Below are 25736 nucleotides of genomic sequence, written 5' to 3' on the forward strand. Positions count from 1 at the left end.
AAAATAAGGGGTGAGTCATTTAGGACTATGTTCCTGTATCTAGACTCTTGTCGCGCCCTGTAAGAATTTTGTATGTTTGAATGAGGTCACCTGTCACCCTTCTAAACTCTAGAGAATACAGGCACAGGGTCTCAATCTTTCCACATAGGACAATCCTGCCAACCCCAGAATCAGTCCTGTGAACCTTTGCTGCACTTCCTGTGTGGCAAGTATATCTTTCCTTCGGTACAGGGGACCAAAACTGTACATAACACTCCAGATGCCGTCTCACCAAGGCCCTAAGCAATTGCACAGGACATCTTTACTTCTGTACTCAAATCCTCTTGCAATTAAAGCCAACATACACTTGCCTTTCTAATTGCTTGCTGCACCTCCATGTTCGCTTTCAGTGACTCATGAACAAGGACACCCAGGTCCCTTTGAACATCAACTTCCCAGTCTCTGACCATTTAAAAACTGCTCTGCATTTCTGATTTTCCTACCAAAGTGGGTAACTTCACATATCTCCACATTATATTCCATCTGCTAATGTCTTGCCCACTCACTAAGCCTGTATAACTTCCCTTGAAGCCTCTTTGCCTCCTCTTCACAAGTCACAGTCCCACCTAGTTTTGTGTCAGTTGTAAACTTTGAAATATTACAATTGATCCCCACATCCAAATTATTAATATAAATTGTGACTAGCTGGGACCCAAGCACTGATCCTTGTGGTTACCCCGCTAGTCACAACCTGCCAATTTACTCCCTGTTTTCTGTCTGTTGACCAATTCTCAGCCCACACCAGTATACCCTGTCCCATTTTCTTTAATTTTGCTTACAAACCTTTTGTGTGGGACTTTATCAAAATCCTTCTGAAAATCCAAATCACCGCATCCATTGGTTTCCCTCTGATCTAAACAGTGGAGTTTCATTTGCGACCTTCCAATCTACAGAAACCATTCCCGAATCTATAGAATCTTGGACGATGACCATCAATTTCTTCATTATCTCTACAATCACCTCTTTTCAATATTCTGGAATGTAGATCGTCAGCCCCAGTATTCTTTTTTTCTATAATGCTAAATCTCTTCCAGTTCCTCAGGCTCACTTGTCCTTTGGTTCTCTTGTATTATTAGAAGGCTGATGTTCATTATTGAGTTTTTGTGTCATTCCTTCTATGCGTGTTTTGAAAATATTTAAAGAGAGCCTCTAAATAAGAACACTTGAGGTGTCAGATTTTAGTGAAACTGAGAATCTTATTAGTAAATTGAAAAGAAAGACTCACATTTATTTAGTGCCTATTTAGAGTTGATGGAGTCCATTCTGTTATCAAATCTGCATTGACCATTTCGAAGAGCAATCCAGTTAGTCCTGCTCCCCCCACCTTTTCTCTCCACATCCCTGAATTATTTTCTCCTTCAAGTATTTATCAAAATTCCCTTGAAGCCGAGAATTGAATCTGTATCCACCAGCCTTTGGTGGATACAGATTGCAAATAATAACCATTTGTCTTTAAAATAAAAAGCTTTTCCTCGCATCACCTCTGGTTCGATTGCCAATTACTTTTTAAATCAGTGTCCTCTGCTGATCGGCCGTACAGCTGCAGGAAATGTTTTTTTGGCACCTCTAATCATCTTCAGAAATAGGTGCCAGAGCTTTCCAGCCATTCATGCCAGTAGAATCTTCCAGTCCCACTGACGGCACTCCCTCGTCACAGGTTTCACGGTGGCAAGAGGTGCATTCAACGGGAAACCAAGTGGCGGGCTATCTCCTGCTGCTGCAGCACACTCATTGCGTGATAAATCCTGCCTCAGGTGTATTCCATTTGACCCTATAAATCCATTCTGCATTCAATTAGATCATGCTGATCTTTTACCTCAGCTACACGCTTCCACACTATCCCCATATTCCTTCATTCGCATAGAAGCCAAATATCTGTCAATCTTTGACTTGAACATACTTAATGACTGAGCATCTGCAACTCTTTACAGTGGAGAACTCCAAATGGTCTTCTGAGAGAAATGTTTCCCTCACCTTAGTCCTAAATGTCTGACTCATTTATCCTGTGACTGGGCCCATAATTCTACAGTCTCTAGCCAAGGGAAACTTCCTTCCAGCACCTACTCTGTCAGCTTCATTCTTCTAACCTCTCGGGAATATGGACATAGGGTGCGATTTTATGGCCTTGCCGTGCTTAAACGAGAGCGTGACAAGGTCGTTAAATCGCAGGAGAAGCCAAAAACGAGAACCGTGCCGGGCGTCGATCTGTTTGCGATCTAACTGGTCTGCTTCCGTTGGCGAAATCAGGATCCCGCCATAGCGAGGCGAGAACCAATAACTTAAGCCCAAACTCCGTACAATTAACGGGAGCGGTCCCCTATCTAATGGCCTCCCGTGATCTAATGGCCTCCCCAGCAAGTGGTCACGAGGGCGCCGATTGGTACTCCATTTGAAACACGTGAAGCTGGCAGAAGGGCTGCTGCAGGGACTCGAGGTGAGTAGCCATCTTCACTCACAGGCAAAGAGGCTGGGGGCGCTGGGGTTGGATCCACCATGCCCGTGTTCACATTCCAGGGTCAACCCCAGCCCTAGCCCCTCCGACCACACACAACTCCCACTGACCGTGGAGGTCTCTGGCCGCGCGGCTGAAGGCTATTGCTAATTGGGAATTGGGAATTGTCGTTAAGTGAGAACCTCACCTTTCCCAAGTAGATTCCAGTGGGTAGGCGTGCCATGTACCATGCGGGGGTTATTGCCTAGCATCGACCGTGATGCCTGGACACTGTGCCTGAACACTGCACCCCCTTCCCATGCATCCTTACCCCCTACATCCCTCCCCCACAGTGATCCACGAATGCTTAGCCTTCCGTGCTCTACCGCTGGATCTAGGTGTGCCCCCATGATGCTCGTCTTTACAACATGCTGGGTAAACATCCCGAGGTGTTACAGGAGATCTGGGCAGGATTAAAGGCGCCAGACCCAGATCTACCTGGATACTGCTGCTCTGCCCCGGTACTTCAGGGTGAGGCCTATCTCTTATGTGCTGCTCCCGAATGATGGCCATGGCTGAGCGCCTCGTTGATGTCCCTGGCGGGAGTCCTTGGGTGGCCCTGGGACTGGAGGGCCCCGGAGCAGGTGCCAGCGGCACATATCCCACCGCACAGCATTATACCGGATGCTGACTGCAAGACGTGCCGTTTTCATGGGGTGGAACTCCGGGGAGCTGGTGGCCACCGTCACCACTCCGTAGGATGGCTCCAGATTGACACCAGCGCCGCCATCTCCCAGCTGGTGCCCATAAGGCTCTGGGGATCACCATGGGACGGAGAGGCAGTCATCTGGTTCTGGCTCGCCAATGCCTGCAGCACAGTCGACAGTGGTCCTCTGTGACCGGTACATGCTCTGCAGCACCTTGGCAATGCCTACCTGGGACTAGGACATGCCCCGCAGCTCTACATCCAGGTCCACCTGGTACTGGATGAATGTCTCCCAGCGACTGGGACATGTTGTCGAGGTGCTCAGCCATGGCCATCACCAACTGAGCCATGATACCGACATCGTGCACCAGGCTCTTCAATGCAGTCACCACCATAGCAGTGATAGCCTCGGTACCACGCTTTGCTGGCGCTATTTTCCATGCCCATAGCCTCTGGGACTCCTCCAAACGGTTGTGAACGGGAGTGTCGCTGATATCCCCTCTGAATCTCAAGGCCTATTGTCTGCATCAGCTCTGGTATAGCCTGGTCCAGAGGCTCAGCACCCAACTGGGATCCAGCTGGGTCCTTGGATCCAGCAGACCTCCGACTGCTGTCTCGCCTGGGCTTTCCTGCCTCCACCTGATGCGCATCAGCAACTGTGAGGTGCTCACCAGAATGTGCCTCTGAAGCCTGACCACTACTGTCGCCCACCAAGGTGTGTCTCTCTGCACTGTTGGAAGGTGGCGATGACAGCTATGCCGCGAAAACGGTGACATCCACGGAGCTCTCCTCCAAGGTTTTCTCTTGGGAGGCGGGCGGAGGGGGGACCATCCTGGATGGGCCAGTGCCATCGGCTGCAGGTCCTGCGGGAGATTGGACATGTGGTCAGTGACAAGAATGGATCAGTCTGTATGGCATTAATAACTCACGTTTGACAGTTCATCTGTGTGGGGGCTGGTGGATCCTCACCCCAGCGCCGTACACTGACCTCTGCGGTGGTCACTGATCTGTCCTCTGCCACCCCCTCGACCTCCAGAGCCCGTACCTCATAGTGGGTGAGGACTCTGATGTTTGGTACCCCACCGCCCATCTGGGCCCTCTCCTGTCAGTTGTGGGCCAACCTGTCCTGTGGGGACACAAAGGGGGCACCGTTAGCCGCACGCGTGGTTCATCGCAGGAGTGGGGGGTGCTTGGGGGTTGGGGGAGGTGGCTTGGAGGTGGAGGATTGGGAGATGGGATGTATGAGGCGGCGGGGGGCGGGGAATTGGTCCGTGTGGGCAGCACCGCTGCACATGGGTGGGCAGGGCACGGAACAGTGCTGGTCAAGGCAGTGCGAGGTGCATCCTCTTGGGTGGGGGGTGGCGGTCGGGGGTCCGGTGTCAACTTACCCAAACGGCCCAGTTCATGCCGCAAAACATGGTCCCGGCAAATCAGTTACGTGGACCACTTAACGTTTTATTGCGGTGATGGCTTCGCCGTGCCGAGCGTCTGGAAGCTCGTGCAGTTCCCGCTCACTACCACCTTCTTGTGGCACTGGGTGCCTGTCCTGATCACACTCCCCGAGCTAACTGCTGCTGCCACTTCCTCCCAACCGGCACTGGCTGACCCTCCGAGATCCTTGAGGGAACAGGGCATCCCGTCTGGCCTCGACTGCTTCAAGTAGTCTTCCCAGGTCTGCATCCCGAATCCTGGGCTGGTTGTCTCTGCGACATGGCTGCGAGCTGAGTGGGGTCGGCTGTTTAGGATCATTTTAAGTGCTGCTCTCCCTCGTTACCAGGGATCTGGCAAGCTCGGTCCCGGCAAATCAGCCGGCGGGACCATGATTTGCGGTGTGAAGCCTGTGTGGCCTCGTTACGTGGACCACTCAAAATTTTATCGCGGTGATGGCCTCGCTGTGCCAAGCGTCGGGAAGCTCGCGCAGTTCCCACTCGCTACCACACTCAGAAACATTTTGGTTAAATCGCACTACTTAATATCTCCTCATTGAACAATCCCGCATCCCAGGTATCAGTCTAGTGAACCTTCATTGAATTTCCTCCAAGGCAGATATGTCCTTTCTCAGTTAAGGAAACCAAAACTGTACCCAGTAAGAAAGACTAAAAATACCATTTGCTTTCTAGTTGCTTGCTATACCTATATGTGTTAACTTTTTATGACTCATCTACAGGGTGCCATATTCCCCCTGGAGTGTCACATTTCCAAATCTCTCTCCATTTAATTATTCTGTTTTTCTTTCTTCCAAAGTGGATAACTTCACATTTCCCTACATTTAGTCCACATGTCCACTCATTCAATGTGTCTAAATCCTCTTGCACCTTCACTGCAGCCTTTCCTGCTTTAAGAAGAGCAGCACCATCTTCTCCAATCTATCCATGTAACAATCACCCCTTATGGTAATACCAGGTATTGCGGTACCTGAGAGGTGGATGACCATTGGCTAGACCCAGGAGTCTACCATTGGCTGATGTACATAGCTCCTCCCTGAGAAGCGGAGTATAAGAACCGATGCCATCCCAGCAGCCTTCACTTTCTGTATCGCAGCTGCTGGGGAACAGTTCTAGCAGATTAAAGCCTATTAGTTATGACTCACCTTGTCTCGAGAGTAATTGATTGCGCATCACCCATCCTCTCTGATCTCCTGCTTGAGTATATTTTTTTCTGTACCCTCTCCAAAGCTTTCATGTCTGTCCTAGAGTGTGCTGCCCAAGATTGGACACAGTTCTGCAGCTGGATCCAAATTAGCGTTTTATGTCGGTGCTAATTGTAGCAACCTTGGAATTGCTCTGACTGAGATTAGCTAACTCGGCCTAGGTCAGGGATTAAATATAGGAAGTGCTCCTGGCTCAGCTAACCAGGGCCGCAATCAGCTGACTGACAGTTGTACAAATCATCAGTAAATATAAAGCCACTCAGGATATATGCCGCTGAAGTTTCTCTTTCAAGCGTTATTTCTAAACAGATCAACTAGTTATTCATCTTGTGCACATACGTCTGGCTCGAGTGGCGCACGCGAGAGAAGAGAGCTTCTTCCCAGTAAATTACTTTTGAAGTGTAGTTTACTTGTTCATAGACAAAAGCCATTTGCACACAGCAATATGCTACAAGTTTCTTGCTCCTCACTATCTTTTAATATATTTATTATATTTGTACATCTTTGACAAAGTAACAGTTCCTTCTATAAAGTGAGTTTTTTTTCCAATTAATAATATCCTTGTTTTGGCAGGCATAGATTCTAACTGGCATGGTAACCAACTGTCTCCCATACAGTTAAAGTTTTACAGAAGTTTGATTTTAGTTAGTGTAGCACAATGATTCACCGTAAACGTGCACATGTAATTCATCCAGCAGTAATTTCAACAAGTCGTTTAATGAATTAACCAATACCCAACAAGTGAGCAGAGGATCCAGATTGAGTACGAAGCCTCCGGTTAACCAGCTGATGGCTTGGTCTCTCGGCTCACGCGTACAATGGCCAATTGGACGATCTACCAAAGGGCAATCAACATCTGTCGAGCTGTAATAATTATCAGAAAGGGTTGAACTCTTTTAGGAATGGAAGAAAATTTGAGAAAAAGAAGACTGTATTTTCTTTTAAATAGTTTCAATCAAAATATACGCATTTTCAAAGTTAATGCTGATTTCTTGTGTCTTATAGTACTGTTATAGGCTTTGTTATTCAAAACTTCTAGTCTAGAATTTGTGTAAAAATAATGCATTAACAAATGATGAGTGTAATAGTTTGGAAATGGTGTTTTCAGGTGAAAAGCCTTTTCAGTGTGATGAATGTGACATGAGGTTCATACAGAAATATCATATGGAGAGGCATAAGCGCACTCACAGTGGAGAGAAACCATATCAGTGTGAATACTGCCACCAGGTAAGAATTGACTGAAGGTACCTGTCATTAAATGTGTGAAGCACAGAATAATTGCAGAATTTTACAGCACAGAAGGTGGCCGTTAACTGGCTCTCTGATAAAAGTGATCCATTATTTCCATCTCCCTGTTCTTTCCTCAAGGCCTTAATTTTTCCTTCATTTCAAATATGCTTTCACTTTACTTTTAAGTGATTTTGTGGATTCTAACTCTGCCACTTCTTGTGCGCTATATGAACAATATTGAAACTTTAGCCTGAGCGCAGTGTGGATTCACTGGAATGCTGCCTGCTGTAAGGAAATACAAATATGAAGGAAGATTTGGAAGATCGGGGTGGAAATTGGGACTTTTAAGTGAAACAATGCAGATGATGGCATGTAATGATCAAAATTTTTCAAACTGAAAACTTGGACCACGGAATTAAAAGCAATAGTTGAGCCTGGACAGAGGGACCATATTTAAAATAATAAATTTAAGGGAACAGAGAGCAAAGGTAACTTCTCAACACAATGTTGAGCCGTGGATTTCACTTCCACGGTTAGTGGTTGCTTTATAAGGTGTGCCAACATCCAAGTTAGATTGGACAAGTGGGTGAATGTGGGAACAGGGAATGTGATTGAGAGTGTTTGCTTGCCTGAGGAATAAACACCACACTGGGACGGTTGGGCCAAAGTGGCAGCTTCCATGTTGCAGCTGCTTTGCATTTTTTTGACCTAACTACTGTCTGAATTTGGGGGGAAAACACAATCTGCTGATCTTATTCCCTTTGCTGACTTCAGTCGAAATAGATTACCCAACTCAGCTTATTCCTCAAAATTTTGAACATCACTCTATTTTTTCTTGACCTCATTCTCACTCATAATGAGTGAAATGCCTCCAGTTTCTTTCTGCATTAGCATAATATCTTTGCTTTTGTATCCTAAACCTCTATAAAATGTGGGATCCCATATATTTTTAGCAGCTGTTGTCAGTTTGTCGTCCATTCGGAAAGAATAAACTTGAACTTGTATTGCAACTTGTAGAATCGCGTAACGTCCCAAAGTACTTCGCAGGCATGTACTTTTTAGAAATCGGTCACTTGCGTTGATTAGTGGGGGGGTTTTTGAACCAGAAGGATGTAACATTGGCATCTTCAGGAGTCAAAATTAAGACCATAGTTCTTCTGTTAACTACTGCTCCTGTGTTCTGTCCTTTGGTCATCATCTTATCCATGATGCCATGGGTTCCTTTTAATTATTTCTGTTGTAACTTTAGCAACAAGCCTCCCGGGTGGCATCTTATCAAATGCCTTTTGAAAAACAATGTACCGTTTGTTCATATTTCAAGGTTCCTTCTCGCTCTAAAAAATGTGAAATGTCAATTCGGGATAAGCAATGCAAGTAGAGGCAAAATCAGCAAAGTGAGAATATGCTGCGAAAAAGATTTGGAATTATCAGATCATTTTAATTGAATATCTTCCAATGAAGCATAGGCCAGAGACATCTGCAACTTGTACCTTATTATTGCATTGTTCCATATACTCAAAATGTTATTAAACTTTTTAGATAAAATTTACCAGATTCAAAACCAGACTGGCTATCCCTAATGCATCCATATGTTTCTAATTGTTAATTGTCTCCATAATATGGCACCTAGAACCTTGCCCTCTACTGGTATTAGGTTTTCTATGCTATTGTCAATCATTTATTTTTCTCTTTCTCTCTCTACCTCAACAGAGGTGCTACATTGCTAACCCTTCACTTTGCTAGCACAATACCCCTCCAAGGATGTTTGAAAAAATGTGGACAGATCCTTTATTTCTTTCCTCTACATTCTGCATTACTTGCCATCAGGAACGAGCATCATTTCCACTTTTGAGTTTCACTTGCATTTTCACTTTTCTGTAGTTTCCTGTATAATCTTCTGCTTTGTAACTTCATTTTTCTTCTGTGAACATACGATAATGACAGATGGAGAAAAACTCTACTTATTCCAATCATTCACAAACGGTTTGTTGCATAATGCATCACACCATCACCGATCCATGCAGACATCTACAGTAGATCTTGCATCTATCTATGTTATTCCACTACATGCAGACCCAGCGCCTTCAGCTAATCGTGTGCCCCCCCCCCCCCCCCCCCCCCCCATCCGGAACCTTTACAGAAGTCTTAATATCTCCCACTATATGAGGCGACCAAAACTGGGCACTCTATTCTAATTGAAGTCCAACAAGGTCTTTTACAATTATAAAATTATGTGACAAAAGCAAAATACTGCAGATACAGGACACTTGGGGAGCGCCCGAAAAGCAGCTTGCTATGCTGCCAATAAAAGCCGGGCGAGCCCACTCCCAGGATCTACCCGGCTTGCAACTCATCGCGAGATCTAACACGACCTTGCGAGGTGTTGTAACGGGCAGGATCACTTTTTAGCAAATCTGCATATTAGAGCGAGACAGCTAGTCTCACTCTAATATGCAGTTTCTCGAGGTAACCGAGGCATTGGTATCTATTCCCTTCACCTCGGAGACCTTGGGCGAACGCCTTTCAGCATTGGTCCCCACAAACGGGGACCAGATGGAACGGCACTCGTGAGGGTCTCCCAGGGGATCGGAGGCCCTCAGGTGCATGCCCTTTTGGGCAAGGTGGTCCCCTGGTACTCTGGCAGTGCCACTTGGGTGCCAGCCTGACACTGCCAAGATTCACAAAGGAGAGGGATATGTAGATTGGTGGTGTCTCAGAGGGATGTGTAAACACTTTTTAACAGGTCGTCATTATGAGGGAGGAAATATTAGGTGTGTTAAAAAGCATTAAGGTAGACAAATCCCCAGGGCCAGTTGGCATCTATCCCAGATTACTGAGGGAGGCAAGAGATGAAATCGCTGGGCCTCTGTCAGAAATCCTTGTGTCCTCATTGGCCACAGGTGAGATCCCGGAGAATTGGAGGATAGCCAATGTTATTTAAGAAGGGTTACAAGGATAATCCGGGTAATTATAGGCCAGTGAGCCTGACGTCAATTGTTGGAAAAGATTCTCAGAGATAGGGAGCGCAATTCTCCCAATGGGAGACTACGTCCTGACGCCGGAGTGAAAACTGGAGTGTTTCACTCCGGCGTCGGAGGCCGCTCCCAGCCCCCTATTCTCCCTCCCCCGGGGGCTAGTAGCAGCTTCGCGTCATTTACGCGTGGCAGGCCTTGGCGCCGTGTAAATGACGCGGCAAAATGACGTCACCCGCGCATGCGCGGGTTGGCCGGCGCTAACCCGCGCATGCGCGGTTGCCGTCCTCCCCGAGGCCGCCCCGCAAGAAGATGTCGGATGGATCTTGCGGGGCGGCGCAGGAAAGGAGGTCCTCCTTCAGAGAGGCCGGCCCGCCGATTGGTGGGCACTGAACGTGGGCCAGACCCCTTTTGAGGCTGCCCCCGGTGCAGGAATCCCCCTACCCCCCCTCCCCCCACAGGCCGCCCCCCCAGCATTCCCGCGCTGTTCCCGCTGGCAACGACCAGATGTGGCCGGCGCCGGCGGGAAGCCGTCGTGTTGGGCAGGCCGTTCGGCCCATCTGGGCCGGAGAATCGCCGCTCGCCCGTTACAAGCGGCGATTCTCCCAGCGGCCAGCCGTGATTCTCGCCGCGCCGGTTTGGGGGGGGCAGAATCGCATGCGGGTGCCGGGGCGGCGTGGCGGGACTCACGCGGCGCCCCAGCGATTCTCCCACCCGGCGTGGGGGGGGGGGAGGGGGGAATTCTGCCCAGGATCTATGCACATTTGGAAGTGAATGGTCTTATTGCCGACAGACAGCATGGAGGTCATGTCTCACTAATTTGATTGAATTTTTTGAGGAGGTGACAAAAATGATTGACAAGGGAAGGGCTGTGGATGTTATCTACGTGGACTTTAGTAAAGCATTTGATAAGGTCTCTCATGGCAGGCTGGTGCAAAAGATTAGATCACATGGGGTCAGGGGTGAACTAGCTGGATGGATCCAGAACTGGCTTGCCATAGAAGACCGAGGGTAGCAGTAGAAAGGCGTTTTTTGAACGGAGGTCTGTAACTAGTGGTGTTCCGCAGGGATCAGTTCTGGGACCTCTGCTCTTTGCAATATATATATAAATGACTTGGAAGAAAACGTAGCGGGTCTGATTAGCAAGTTTGCGGATGTTACTAGTATTGCAGGAGTTGTGGATAGTGATGAAGATTGTTGGAGAATACAACGGGATATAGATAGGCTGCAAAATTGGGCTGAGAAATGGCAGATGGAGTTTAACACAGACAAATGCGAGGTGATGCATTTTGGTAGATCCAATTCAGGTGGGAGCTATAAAATAAATGGCAGAACCATCAGGAGCATAGAGACACAGAGAGATCTGGGCGTGCAGGTCCACAGATCCTTAAAAGTGGCTGCACAGGTGGAAATGGTGGTAAAGAAAGCATGTGGCATGCTTGCCTTCATTGGAAGGGTATCGAGTATAAAAGCTCGAACATACGAGGCAAGTTTTTTTACACAGTGGGTAGTGGGTGCCTGGAACTCGCTACCGGAGGAGGTGGTGGAAGCAGGGACGATAGTGACATTTAAGGGGCATCTTGACAAATACATGAATAGGATGGGAATAGAGGGATACGGATCCAGGAAGTGTAGAAGATTGTAGTTTAGTCGGGCGGCATGGTCGGCACGGGCTTGGAGGGCAGAAGGGCCTGTTCCTGTGCTGTACATTTCTTTGTTCTTATGTTACAATTATATAGAACGTTTGGAATACTGTGTCCAATTCTGGTCACCGCATTACCAGAAGGACGTGGAGGCTTTGGAGAGAGTACAGAAAAGGATGTTGTCTGGGATGGGAGGGTATTAGCTATGTGGAGAGATTGAATAAACTGGGATTGTTCTCCCTAGAGAGATGGAGGCTGAGGGGGTGACCTGATAGACGTTTATAAACTTATTAGGGGTATAGATAGGGTGAACAGTTGGAGGTTTTTTTCCCAGGGCTGAAATGACAATTACAAGGGGCCATTACAAGGTGAGGGGGGAAAGGTTCAGTGGAGATGTGTGGAGGAGGTTTTTTACACAGAGGATGGTGGTGGCCTGGAATGCACTGCCAAGTGAGGTGGTTGAGGCAGATATGTTAGCGACCTTCAAGACTTATCTGGATAAGCACATGAACAGACATGGTATAGAAGGATACAGGAGGTTGGTCTAGATAGTGCATGTGATCGGCGTAGGCTTGGAGGGACGAAGAGCCTGTTCCTGTGCTGTATTGTTCTTTGTTCCCAGGTGGCACTGGCAGCTGGCAGAGGCACTTCCAGGATGCCAGGTTGACAATGCAAAGACGCCAAACTGACATTTTTGTGTGCTGGCGATCGGACCGGGGGTGCCCTGCATGGGTATTGGGGAGAGTGAGCGGGGGTGGGGGGGTTTGCTGGTGGGCTTGGGACACTCTCATTGTGCATGGGGCTTGGGCGGGTGGAGGGGGGGGGGGGGGGGGGGATTTCAAAAACACCAGGCACGTTCTTCAATAGACTGCACACTCAGTTATCCAGCAACAGCTTATATCTAAGTAGCATGATGTATTTTTGAAAAGTAGACTCAAGTTGTTGCTTAGTACTTAAATTAGCCATTGTCCCCATTCAAAACTATTTCTTAGCTTCTAACTATAGTGGTATCTACAGTTGGTTAGTGAATAATGCTGCAATGCTCCTGCTTTCTTGGTTTGTTTTATTTATTTATTATTAAGGGGCAATTTAGCATGGCCAATCCACCTAACCTGCACATCTTTGGCTTGTGGGGTGAAACCCATGCAGACACGGGAGAATGTGCAAACTCCAGACGGACAGTGAATCAGGCCGGGATTGAACCTGGGCCCTCAGTGCCTTGGCAGTGCCGCCCCTGCTTTCTCAGTTTCTAAGTTGTTTCGCTTTATTTAAGCTATGAATGGTAGAATATACAGTTGAAAGTGTCTACAGTATTGATTTCTGTAGCCACAATTATATACATTGTCATTCCAAACTAACTGAATTTGTTGTTTCCTGAATCATTTTGCTATCTGCTATTTCAGCTGATAATGACTACTGCAATATACTGTGCTACAATTGCCTGTTGCATGATTTTTTTTCATAGACATGTGGGAGTCGGCCAGATTCTGTGTTCTTTATTATCCTTTAGAATATTGAAAAGGAAGGCCAAGGTTAGCTGAATAAGCTTACATTTTCCGTGCCTTCCAACTTAATTTCTTTGTCATTATAAGATAGTTTCATTAAAAATGTTATTGTAACATTTAAAATGTTGATTCTTCATATGTGATACTTTAAAACTAGTACTTGTAGTTCTATGTCGGCATAGTCAGGTTGTCCAATTTGTGACGGATGTAGATATTTCTTGCTTGTCTGCTTTTCATCAGTTTTTTCCCCCTGTAATGTGACTGATGTTCCATGCACCAAAACTATGTACTGTTGGTCTGTAACAATTTTTAGATCCAAGTAATTTATGTCAGCTTCGTTTTTGACAGCTGATAGTGCCTGATGCTGAAAAATGAAACCATGAAGAGAGTGTATATTTATTTTTTGCATTTGTTAAAATCAAATTTATTGTTCATTCATGGTATTGACTCTAATGTTGTGATTGTTTCAGTATTTCTCCAGAACTGATCGTGTATTAAAACATAAACGCATGTGCCATGAAAACAGAGATAGAAAACTGAAGTGTGCATTGAAGATGGGTGATATGGGAGGGAATGAGGAAGATCCAAACATTTCCTTGCAACATAAAGATAATCCATTGCCACGGAAAAAGAAGCAAAAAACAGATAAATCCAGGTCTTCTGCCCCACTCACTGACAAACAGTGCACGGTGGAAAAGTTGGATCTGAAAAAAGATGAAAATGAGAGTGATTACTCGTCACTCTATAGTATTTCTTCAAAAGTGAAAGATGAATATATGGTGACTGAATACTCTGTTGAAATACCGCATTCGTCCAACAGTGGTGATCCTCTAGAAAGTACGTCCGGGGATATCCATCCACCAAAACTGGTCATCAAGAAAGTTAGCAGCAAAAGAAGTCAGAAACTAGAGTTGGAACCAAGCCAGGCAATGTCTGCATTGTCCACATATGAAGAAAATAAAGTTACAAAATATACATATGAACTTATTGATAAACCAGGTCTGCTGGACTCTGAGGGAAACCATGACATTGATCAGGTGGATTCCTTACAGGAAGTTCCCAGTAAACCTGTGCATAACAGTAACAATTATGATGATGCAATGCAGTTTCTCAAGAAAAAGCGTTATTTGCAAGCAGCAAGTAATAATAGTAGGGAGTATGCCCTGAACGTAGGCCAGATAGCGTCACAGCCATCTGTGACCCAAGCAGCTGTGGCTAGTGTCATTGATGAAAGTACAGCAGCATCTATGTTGGACTCCCAATCGTTGAGTGTTGAAATAAAGAATAGTCATGACAAAAGTGGGATTCCCGATGAGGTACTGCAGACTCTGTTAGACCATTACTCTCATAAGGCAAATGGACAGCATGAAATGTCTTTTAGTGTCGCTGATACAGAAGTGGCCTCGAGTATGTCAATAAACACTTCAGATGTAGCTGAGGTTGCCCAGACAGAGAGAGCTGGTGCAAGTTCCCAATCAACATCTTCAGACAAAGCCAGTATGCTCCATGAATATTCAAAATTCCTTCAGCAAGCCTTGGAAAGAACAAGCCAGAATGATGCATATTTACCCAATCAGACCCTTACTTTTGGAACTGATAGCCCGACCCTTTCTAGTCAACCATTGTTTTCTTCCATGGCCTCCATGACTATGCAGCGTGGCTTTAGGTCAGGCATGGGTTCACCATTGCGACCATCTTCTGAGAAGTCCCACTATGGTTTAATGGTTGGCGAGTCACAGCACTCCTTTTCTTTTACAAGCGAGGAGACAAATCATAGTTCTGTCTCGGCACAAGAATTCTTGGATCAGATGACATCTCAGAAGAAGGTAGAAGCTCAGCCTGTCCATCAAGCCTACCAAATAGGTACATTTGAACAGACATTCAGAGCTCAGTACCAGAATGTAAGGGCTGGTGTGCCGCCCCCATACAGTGTTGCCAATGGACAAGTAAATCTGAGAGTACGTGGGGCTGGTGCAGAGTTTTCAGAGTTCCCCTTAGTGGGTGTACCAGAGGGAAGAGCTCAAATGACTGCTTCACCAGACGCCACAGCTAGTCAGGCCTTTGGATAGTAGGAAACTACTCCTTGTAATGTAACTGAGGCTAGCACTTCAAAAGGACAATTATTGTATTATGCGCTGCTCTGTATAGGATGGAGTGCTGTATAATCAATAGTCAGTGCAGTTTTGGTTCAATTAACCACACTTATACAGAAGCATCATAGTGTAGGCCTCTCGAATACCAAAACACAATTACGCTGCAGAGTAACATTGTTAAAAAGGTATTTTCTTTGTATATTTCAGCCATGCACGGTATGTCCCAGGTTATTGTGTTGTGGCAGGATTAACTGTTGTTTAACACTGATGCTGTTGCTTTGCCTCACCTTGTAACATGCCCCAAATATTTTGGCACTTTTTAAAGGAAAAAAAATAATCAGTCACTGCTATTTGTAGGGTATAACCAAACTAACAAATTAGTTTATTTGGATTTTCTTTAAATTTATGCACTTTTCTACTCAGATTTACTAAGATTGTAAACAAAAGCTAACAATTTTGTTTGTTTATATGTAGAGTACTTCAAGAAGTAATTGGAACATAATTTTTATCTAACTTGCATCATCTTTACTTGTGAGGAACCCCACAGAATTGATGAGTGGGAGCAAAATAGTATTCCACAGTTAACCATTGAGCATTCTATTTATACCATGATTTAAAAAAATTAAATTTTATTTATTTTAGAAATGAAAACGTGGGAATTTATTTCAGTGAGAACTATTGCAAGCACAAAGTGTGCTTTATACTTATCTAGTCACGTGACACCGTTTTCAAATCTCAAATTTCAACTCTTCAAGATGTTGGGCTGCCTTATTAAAAATATATAGTTTATATCCCTATTTTTGTACGTTTAGTGTATAAAGCCATTATGTGTTCCCTTGTAGAAGAATAAAATAAATGACCTGTTAATTTATATTGCAGTACCTATCCCGTTTATCTGTAAAATACCTTGGCTGCATAACAGTTTTTCAGAAATATATAATACAAATTACCTGTCATCCCACAAAATATGTTACTGATTATTACATTTTTTGTAAATGTGATTTTGCACCTTGTGGAATGCTGTGTTTTAAAGATTGGCTTAACCATTGGAATCTTAACTCCCCATTCAAGTGCACATATTTGATGCAGTTTAACAGAAATTTCTACAAATAAGTCAGATGATTAAGAATCTTCCTTGCATATTATTGGTAAGCTGTCCTCTGATTTGGAGAAATCAAATTGCCAACACACTGGTTTTAAGTCAGCAACTTTAGTTTTGGGGCAAACTTTGTTTAAATTGAGAAGAGATGGCATCGGTTAAAGCAGATTTGTACAGTGTGGATATGTTACCGGTCAGCGAAACTCTCGAGTTCCATGACGTGCTTTAAGAATGTTTCAGCCAAAGATGTAAATTTTATATTTTTGATATTTATATCGTCTTTGCAACATTTGAAACATTCTAATATTTACTGGTCGCAGGGGAGGAGAGAGGGGGGGGGTGCGGGGGGAAGAGAGTGGTAAATGATGTCTGGAAGAACTCTTAAATATCTTTCTAATCTATTTGCAATTCGGCAGTGTTGTCGGACATAACTACAGTCGATGCACTTCAAGCTGATTCATTGCACATGAAGCGCTTAAAAGATATTTAGAGGTATAATTTAGCACTATATAAATGCAAGTTCTTTATGACCATGTGGCGCTTAATTGAGACTAAACCATTGTGTGTATGCGGTAATTATAGGTAGTTATGTGTAGTGGCACATTTTAGTAAAGCTCATATATGTTTCAGCTGCCCACCCACATCTTCATGCTTTCCAAGAAGTAATTTTGTAATTTTTCTGTAGGGCACCACCATGCAAATATTGACAGCCTAATTATACTCTTTCCCAACTTCTAACAGTGTCAGCTTCCCAGAGAAACACCATCCTATTCACAGAAGACACTTCTAGTTTTCTGCAATTAAATAACATGCTTTGAGTCAACAGAAATATAGAATACAAAATTCTCAATGTTGTGCTCATAGTGCTTAATATATTTGGCTCTGGACAGATAGAGATCCACCCACCTTCTAAATGCCCAAATTCACACTTGGATCCATTTGGGTTTGGCGTATAAAAAGAGAAAATGCTGAAAACGCTCAGCACGTCTGGGAGCATCTGGAGAGAAAGAGTTAATGTTTCAGGTCTGTGACCTTTTTCTTCACAGATGGTGCCTGATCTGCCGAGTGTTTCCAGCATTCTGTTTTTAAAAAAAAATCAGATTTCCAGCATCCGCAATAATTTGTTTTCGTATTAAAAGTTTGCAGAGCCCAATTTGAAAGTCTAGGTTATAATTGGGCTAGATATTTGTGGGAGGTTTTCACTGAATGGACCAAATGTGAAGGATGTCTCGAGATCTTTGTGATAAATGATAATTGGACTACATTAAGCAGTCATGTTTACCTTTACATGCTTCTTTATATTAACATTTTTTCTCAACCTTGAAATTTATATAAACAAGTGAAAACAAATGAGGTAGCTGCAGTATTATCATGCTGCTACAATCAAGGCACAGTGCCCCATAAAGTGTTGAAGTGGCAATTGTGTACACCTTATTGCCACAAAGTGAATCTTGCACTTAAGTGGACATTGATGCCTCAAATCAGTCCAGTATGTTAATTTTAAATTTACAACAACAATAACTACAACTAACAAGTCTTACTGATTTCATATTTGTGATTTATGCCCCTCTAAAAGGGTCTAAACTAAAGTCACCATGTCTGATCAGTTCTCTTTTATTCTAGTTTATAGCATACATAATGAAACTCTTTTTACCATACTCCAGAGTTAGTAAAGTGTACAATGTACTTTCAAAAAAGAATTAAAACCTGCACTTTTTAAATGCTTTCACCAGGAGGTGAGAAAATGTACAGTAAAACTATTTTCAACTGTAGTCCAAAACATTGTTTCAGCTTTATAGTATTCAGAAGATTTTGTGTAATTACATTCATTCAAGTATTCCCTAATAGAGCAGACAATGTGTATGATAGACCATGTGTAAGTGATGATTCTTTACAGTTGATCTAGTGATCTGTCCTTGTAATGGCATGGGTCCTTTTTATTGTAAAGTTGTATCTTCTGTGATTGCAAATATGGTTTCACTCGGTCTTCCCTTTTATGGCTCTTGATATTGGAAAAAAAATGCATTCCAAGAATGAAAAATTGTACGTAATGGTGTAGGATTTTTGCAATTATTTATTTTAATGTGCAAGTTATTTTGTTTTCATCACCCAATGCTTTAGCCTGTGATATTTTTGAATGAGGAAAGGGACAAAGAGAGACCCTGAAAAAGTAACTCTATCATAATGTAAGATCAAATATTAATTCAATCGAAACAACACATTTTCTTCTCCCTATATAATTCTAAAGACATTTTATTTTCTTGCTGAGGGTGGGGTGGAAGGGAATCTTAAATTATGAAAAGGGGTAATTTTGCAATTCTTAGTATTCTGCCATGGTGGGAATTCTGAATGTACCATCCAGATTCATACCTTTTTTTTTGTCTAGGCATTAGTTTATATACATGACCAGACTACAGTTGCCTGCTAATTTCTGGTCTGTGATGATAGCAAAAGATTGACACTGCATATCTATACAGAGCAGCAAGTGGATAACAACGTAGGTAAAATTGCATCAAATCTCAAAAAGCAGTTGCATAGATTTTATGTTGTATGCCAACCATTTATACACCGATGGACTTGCTAAGTGATACTTTATTCTGATCTCTTTTAGTACACTGGTCAATTTTATATGCAAGCTTGCTTTTCTATTAATGTAGTGTTAACTAGAGAGATTGATTTTGTAGTATATTGTAAAAGTTAAATTTGTTACAAAATCTGTTGGGCATAGCCTATGTACAAAATATTTACTTTTTTTGTTTGATTGTTCATTACTCCACAATCACGTTGAGCAGGAGAATTTGTTAAGTGTCAGCAAATCTGTCAGACTTTCATTCACCCCGCATAAAATGTATTCACTTAACTTCAGTATCTTTACATTCAGGGTTTCAATGCTGGTGTAAAAATATTTTGGGCAATGGATTTATCAGTAACTCATACTGATACAGAAAGTTTGATGACTTGCTATGTGTGATCAAATACTGTGTAGATATGTAATAAGGCAAATGCTACAATATGCTTCAAGCAGTTATCGGACTATATACAGTACTTTCTAAACTGTATTAGAGAAATTGAAAGTATCACATTTTTGTCTTTAAGAGCCTTTTTAATGCTTAGTTATAAATAAATGTTCAGAAACCCAGATATTTTTGTTGGTCTTTATTTAATTTATAAACCATGATGATGAATGACAACGTTTTGAAGATGGGGAATGCTGCCAATTCTTGAAGGATTCTGCATGGAAGAAAACTTTTGTGTATGAAACTCACTTATTCTCATCTGTCTCCACATCTGTGACGTATATATCGCTGTTAAGATCTTCCTTCTAGATGACATTATTTTAAGCTCTCCCCGTGTCTGCGTGGGTTTCCTCCAGGTGCTCCGGTTTCCCGAAAGACGTGTTTATTAGGTGAATTGGACATTCTGAATTCTCCCTCTGTGTACCCAAACAGGCGCTGGAATGTGGCGACTAGGGGATTTTCACAGTAACTTCATTGCAGTGTTAATGTAAGCCTACTTGTGACAATAATAAAGATTATTATTAATAGTTTGAATAAAAAGTAACGGTACTGTGTCTTTATTTGTGAAAAATCATACCATGAGCATCAATGCATCATAAATGTAAATTATTATAAAGCGTACCCTTCTGGCAGTGATAATTTGTGATTTTCATGAACACAGTCTACTTCATCTTCCAACCATTCACTTGCAAGAAACCTTAGTGCACATAGAGAGGGAAACTAGTTGAACTGCAGAATATTTGTTACAATATGGCTGAGGAAGCTGATAAGCGACTGGGAGATATAGTTAGAACCGAATCGTGGCGTTTACTGCAGCAGAGGACATTAATATACAATCTGCCGCTTGGGAAATACATTTGCAGATTGTAATTGGGTGGGTGTGCAAGATGTTCTGGTGCGCTGAAAGCGATACTGTTGGTCGTGGACGCATTCAGCCTGGCGCAGGAGGAAGATGTGTGTTTAGGATGAAGGGAAATAAATCTTTACACTAATTGGTTTATGTCCCAATTGCCTTGATGGTGCTCAATGCCACCGTTGACGTTTAGCAGGTCCTGTATTGTATCAACAGGATGCAGATAATGCTCAGCTTGTTGGGAAGGCCAGTTTGACTGGAAGGCTTCATAGCACCAAATCAACCTGATGGCGACTTCCTCGTTGGCCTCATTTCTCCGGAGCAGTGGCGTGTTTCAGGATTACTGGGTTTGACTGTAAACATTTGTACCCTGACCGCCAATATTCGATGCAGTCCCGCGTGGAGGAAACATGAGCAAAACTCCTTCAGTACCAAACAACTTGTAGCATTTATTTCTTGGACAATAAACAGTAAAGGATTCCGATCTGCTGCTGGTGAAGAGCGACTGCTGTCATCCAGTTGCTAACAGGAACTGCGATCTCCAAATCGCCGGTGAAGTGCAGATAATCAGAACCATTAAAACCAGTGAGCTAGCTCAATCCTGCCACATTACTGCACAGAGTGAGCTCACGGCTAGGGTTGACAGTCTGGGCTTTAGGGGTGAGAACATTGGTATAAATCTGCGCCAATTTTTGGAATGATTCTCGGGATAACCGGCCTTAAGTTTAAAGTAGTGTTTGGGGCGTCGAGCGGCTAATTTCTGACCAAGCTTGCTGGCAGTAGGTGGCAGACTATGTGAGAGAGATCCTCAGGGAGTATAAAGCTGCCTTCCACAGGAGCTGCACTGGGCAATGATCGGAGTCAGGGGCTGCTTGCCGCTTCACTGTGAACAGCACCTCAACCAGGGGCTGCTCTCTCTGACCAACCGCTCAACTGTAACCACACCCAATTCAGGAGAAACCCGAGGGTGAAACACGCAGCGAAACGGAATCAATTGTACAATTTCACGTGATCAAAAGAGGAACACAACCCAGTTATTTAAGCTCCTGTTTCGGGATATAAAGCCTTTCCACGAATATAACTTTTTGTTTTCTTGGGTCAGAAGAAAACATAGTTGGGCCAAGAAAGAAAGTTCTTTAAAGTTTGGACCGAGTACAACTGGCAGTATTGGTTGGAGCGAAAGTCAACTTTGTTTACATTTGTGACCGGGTTTCACTGGTAACCAACATTGCCAGTTTCTGGTGGGAACGCATAGACCTTTTTTGTGTTTGATAAGGGAGTGGGCAAAAAGGTGTTACCCGGATCCGGATGCAGAACGTGTATTGGTTTTAATTTGCTGGCTCCCGGGACTGTTCCTCACGCCAACCAGGTCGTGTTGCAGAATTCCATTGAATTTACAGCGACCTGTAAACCTTGAGCAGATTCTGGCAGTTGGACATCGAAAGGAAACTGACTTCCTTTTTTAAAAAAAGGTACCAGGAATTGTATTTGTTGGGGGGTGGATTGTGTGTGTTTTTTTTTTGTCACGATGTTTTGCATTAAGATCAATTTGGAAACACATTTGCGGAAGCTAACCGTGAAACCAGTGCCCCTTTAAGTTGCAATGCGGAGTCCATTTCCTGATTTCTGACATGCTTTGTATACTTTAGTAAGAGAAGCCGTGTGCAGGCTGTTAACGCGGGGAGGAGAACGCGAACAATTTTCATTGTATGGAATAATGGATCAGTGAATATTATGTTTTGAAACCAAACTTACCAAGATTTCAGAGACGTTTAAGTGCATTGGAGGTAATTTCTAAAACAGTTCTAATTTCGAAGTGAGTCACTCGGTACTTTTCATCCAGAAATACTGTGGAAATGAAAGGTGTTCAATGTGTGTCACTTACCTCTTTACTGCTGACAGTCACTGCATTCCATTCTTCTGATGAGTTTCTGCAGCAATTCAGCCCAAACTGGTTAATTAAATCAATTCTCAATATTTCATGGATTGTGTCCTGAATTCTTTACCACTCCAACCCCACGCTGTCATTTTGCTTATTGCGAACTGCCTTGACTCGTCATACACTCCTTTCCAGTTACATGCCGACTACAATTTTCAATCCCAGCTGCCGACCTTCCACTGTTCCTAGTTTACCCTGCGATCTCCTTGTCATCTCGACGTTCACCTCCTTGAGCACTCTTCCCGCCAGCCCTCCAGATCCACTTTATCAAGAGCTCTGAAGCGTGTCCTGCACACCCATCGCCCCGTTGTAAACCTACACAGGTTCCCTGGCCCCAGTGCATTTCAAAATCTCTCCTTTTCATGAAACCCCTCCACGGCCTCTCTAGTATCCTTGTACGTCTACAGTATACCCCCTTCTATAATTATATAATAATAATCGCTTATTGTCACAAGTAGGCTTCAATGAAGTTAAACGCCCCTAGTCGCTACATGCAGGTTCCAGACTTTGCCAGAAAGGAGATACAGAGCTTCCCAGTAGAGCAGGCTTCCACATTGCTGGAGGGGGTGCTGACGACAGGGGGACTGGAGAAGGGGTAGTATCGGCAATTTACGGATCTAATTTGGAGGATAAGGCGCCGCTAGAAGGCATCAAGGCAAAGTGGGAGGAAGAGTTGGGAGAGGATATGGAGGAGGGGTTAAGGTGTGAGGTGCTCCGGAGAGTGAATGCCTCCACCTCGTGTGCGAGGTTGGGGCTGATTTGGCTGAAGGTGGTGTATAGAGCACACCTTACAAGGGTGAGGATGAGCCGGCTCTTTAAGGGGGTAGAAGATGTGTGTGAACGTTGCCCCCCCCCCCCACCCCCCAAAACAACATTCATATGTTTTGGTCTTGTCCAAAGCTGGAGAATTACTGGAAGGAGGTGTGTAGGGTAATCTCTAAAGTGGTGCATGTGAACCTGGACCCGGGCCCTCAGGAGGCCATATGTGATGGTGAGAAATCCCACGGCCCCTCCCACTCCAGTTACAGCATTACTGGCGATGGTGGGATCACTTCTGACCATGCTGTTCCTGCACTATCATAATGTCACAAATTGGAATGTTGTTGACTGTGTGAGCAGTCAGACATCTTCAGAGCAGCCGTTCCGAAGAACTAGTGTAATGTAGCGTAAATAGAAGATCATCACAAATGTATCCTTATTTTGCTTTGCAACATTTCTGATTTGTATTTCCCTTCAAGTAACAATAGACAATCTGTAGTACAAATGTGAACTGATGAGAAAAAATAAATTGAAGGACTTTGTCAGGGTTCTGGTAGAGTAGAGGTTGAGCTGTTACAAAATCAGTTTCTTGTTCTGTTTGAACTACCACCTTGTTTTCAGCCTATTCCAGTTTTACAAAAACTCTCATTCCATAGAATCCCTATGGTGCAGAAAAGGAGGCTATTCGGCCCTTTGAGTCTGCACGGAAGCTACTCGACGTAGGCCCACTCTCCCACCCTGTCCTTGTATGCGCATTGATTGTAGCCAATCCACCTAACCCGCAGATCTATCTACACTGAAGGGCAATTTAGCATGGCCAATCCATTTAACCTGCGTATCTTTGGACATTTTAAAATCGTAAACATTTAGCGGATTATCGTCTGTTGTTATGGAAAAAACAAAGGATGTGCATGTTGACCTGGTGGGCTTTATCACTGGTCAGCACTCACTGCCCCTCTTTGCATCACCCTCTGGAATGTCTGTTGACTTGTGTACCAGGCACTTGCCACCCATGAACCTATTTTGGATGATTGAATCAATATCATGGCATTGACAGGAACGTGGTTCAAGTGTGATGACATTTGCCCTCTAAATGAAGCTTCCCACCTGGCTACACCTTTCACCACTTATTCTGCTAACACTATGTGGTGACAGTGCAGCTCTTATTACCAAATCGGACCTTTGCCTGACAATTACACCGTTGCACTTTTGAGCATCTTACCTTCTTATCACCAAATCGGACCTTTGCCTGACAACTACACCTTTCCACTTTTTAACATCTTATCTTGTTCCAGTCCTCTCACCTCTCATTCAAAAATCTTGTTTTGTATCAACCACTTATGCATGAAAAAAAAATTTTCACCAAGAAATCTTCACTGTTGTCAACCCTCAGCCTCTGCATTAAATAGCCCTAACCCTTGATGATTCTAACATCCATCTCAACTCATTATGATCTCTCTTCTTTGATGGGCCTCTTATCTTCCTCTAATCTCCTCTTCCATGTAAACTTCCCAACCTATACACATGGCCACCCCCTTGACCTTGTCATCTCACGTAGTCTTGCTACTCCCATTGAATAATCCCAGGCATGGCCATTTCTGGTCACTTCCTTCTATCACTCTCCACCTACACCTTTATTCCATAAACTGACCCTACCTCCTTCTATAGCTGCCCCTGGAAAAAAGCTTTCCATAATTTCACTTACAACTGCACTTTCAAAATCACAGCTGTCACATTTCTGTAGCTGCTGAATTTCTTTGAAAAAATAAATTTAGAGTACCCAATTCATTGTTCCAATTAAGGGGCAATTTAGTGTGGCCAATCTTTGGCTTGTGGGGGTGAAACCCACGCAAATTTGGAAAGAATGTGCAAACTCCACACGGACAGTGACTCAGGGCCCGGATCGAACCTGGGACGTTGTCGCAGTGAGGCAGCAGTGCTAACCACTGCAGCACTGTGCTGCCCAGCTACTGAATTTCCTAACTTCACCCTAGTCCCCAATACAATCATTATTCTATCTTGCCCTGATAATTTCCCAGAGTTTCATTTGCAATGGCTTCTCTTTACTTCTGGGGTCCTCCAAGTGTCTTTCCATGACCCCCTCTTATTTCTCATCTACATGTTGCCCCTTCAGCATCACCCAAAAACATATCATTGGGAGGAAGTGGCGCACTGGGACTGCTGTGCTGAGAGCCCGGGTTCGAATCCCGGGCCTGGGTCACTGTCCGTGTGGAGTTTGCACATTCTCCCCATGTCTGTGCAGGTTAGGTGGATTGGCCACGCTAAATTGCCCTTTAATTGGAAAAAAAATAATAATTGGGTACTCTAAATTTATTTTTTAAAAACATAGCATTAATTTTCATATGTATAATGATGACACCCAGCCCTACCTTTTCACAATCTCTTTCAACCACTGTTGTTAAATTATCATGATGTGGAGATGCCAGCGTTGGACTGGGATGGGCATAGTAAGAAGTCTTGCAGCACCAGATTAAAGTCCAACAGGTTTGCTTGGAATAACTATGTTTTGGAGCACAGCTCCTTAGTTACCTTGAAAATGGTAGCACAGAAGAGAGATTGGATCGGCTGGAGTTGTTATCCTTAGAACATAGAAGGCTAAGGGGTGACCCAATTGAGGTGTACAAAATTATGAGGGGCCCAGACAGGATAGACAGGAAAGACTTGTTTCCCCAAGCTGTGGGGCCAAGTATCCGGGGGCATAGATATTTAAAGTGATTGGTAGAAGGATTAGAGGGTACCTTTTTACCAAGAGGGTGGTGGGAGTCGTGAATTTGTTGCC

General features: G+C 44.0%; 2 protein-coding genes and 1 long non-coding RNA gene across 9 annotated transcripts in view; 2 read left to right on the forward strand and 1 right to left on the reverse strand.

Annotated features, from left to right (window-relative positions):
- The window catches only part of znf148 (zinc finger protein 148), an 85386-nt gene extending 65879 nt beyond the window's left edge, over window positions 1–19507 (forward strand). For all 5 annotated transcript variants that reach the window (XM_072473210.1, XM_072473225.1, XM_072473231.1 and 2 more), the window contains 2 exons: window positions 6935–7053; window positions 13647–19507. In XM_072473210.1, coding sequence (XP_072329311.1) covers window positions 6935–7053; window positions 13647–15245 — 1718 coding nt within the window. In that variant the 3' untranslated portion in view covers window positions 15246–19507. The remainder of the gene's footprint in view (window positions 1–6934; window positions 7054–13646) is intronic.
- Window positions 19508–19511: 4 nt separating this feature from the next.
- Window positions 19512–22474, reverse strand: LOC140389102 (uncharacterized). Its single transcript, XR_011934287.1, has 2 exons — window positions 22124–22474; window positions 19512–19881 (listed from the first exon to the last, which is right to left on the reverse strand). It is a non-coding gene; the product is annotated as an uncharacterized lncRNA (long non-coding RNA).
- slc12a8 (solute carrier family 12 member 8) overlaps window positions 20761–25736 on the forward strand; it is a 311686-nt gene continuing 306710 nt past the window's right edge. Inside the window, exon 1 of one of the 3 annotated variants that reach the window (XM_072473246.1) lies at window positions 20761–21710. The gene's annotated coding sequence lies outside the window, so the exon portion shown is untranslated. Of the gene's footprint in view, window positions 21711–21858; window positions 22026–25736 lie in introns of those variants that run through there. The other 2 variants (XM_072473254.1, XM_072473240.1) reach the window with 2 other exon arrangements.

This window comes from Scyliorhinus torazame, chromosome 2, assembly GCF_047496885.1.
Source record: "Scyliorhinus torazame isolate Kashiwa2021f chromosome 2, sScyTor2.1, whole genome shotgun sequence".
Lineage (NCBI taxonomy): Eukaryota > Metazoa > Chordata > Chondrichthyes > Carcharhiniformes > Scyliorhinidae > Scyliorhinus > Scyliorhinus torazame.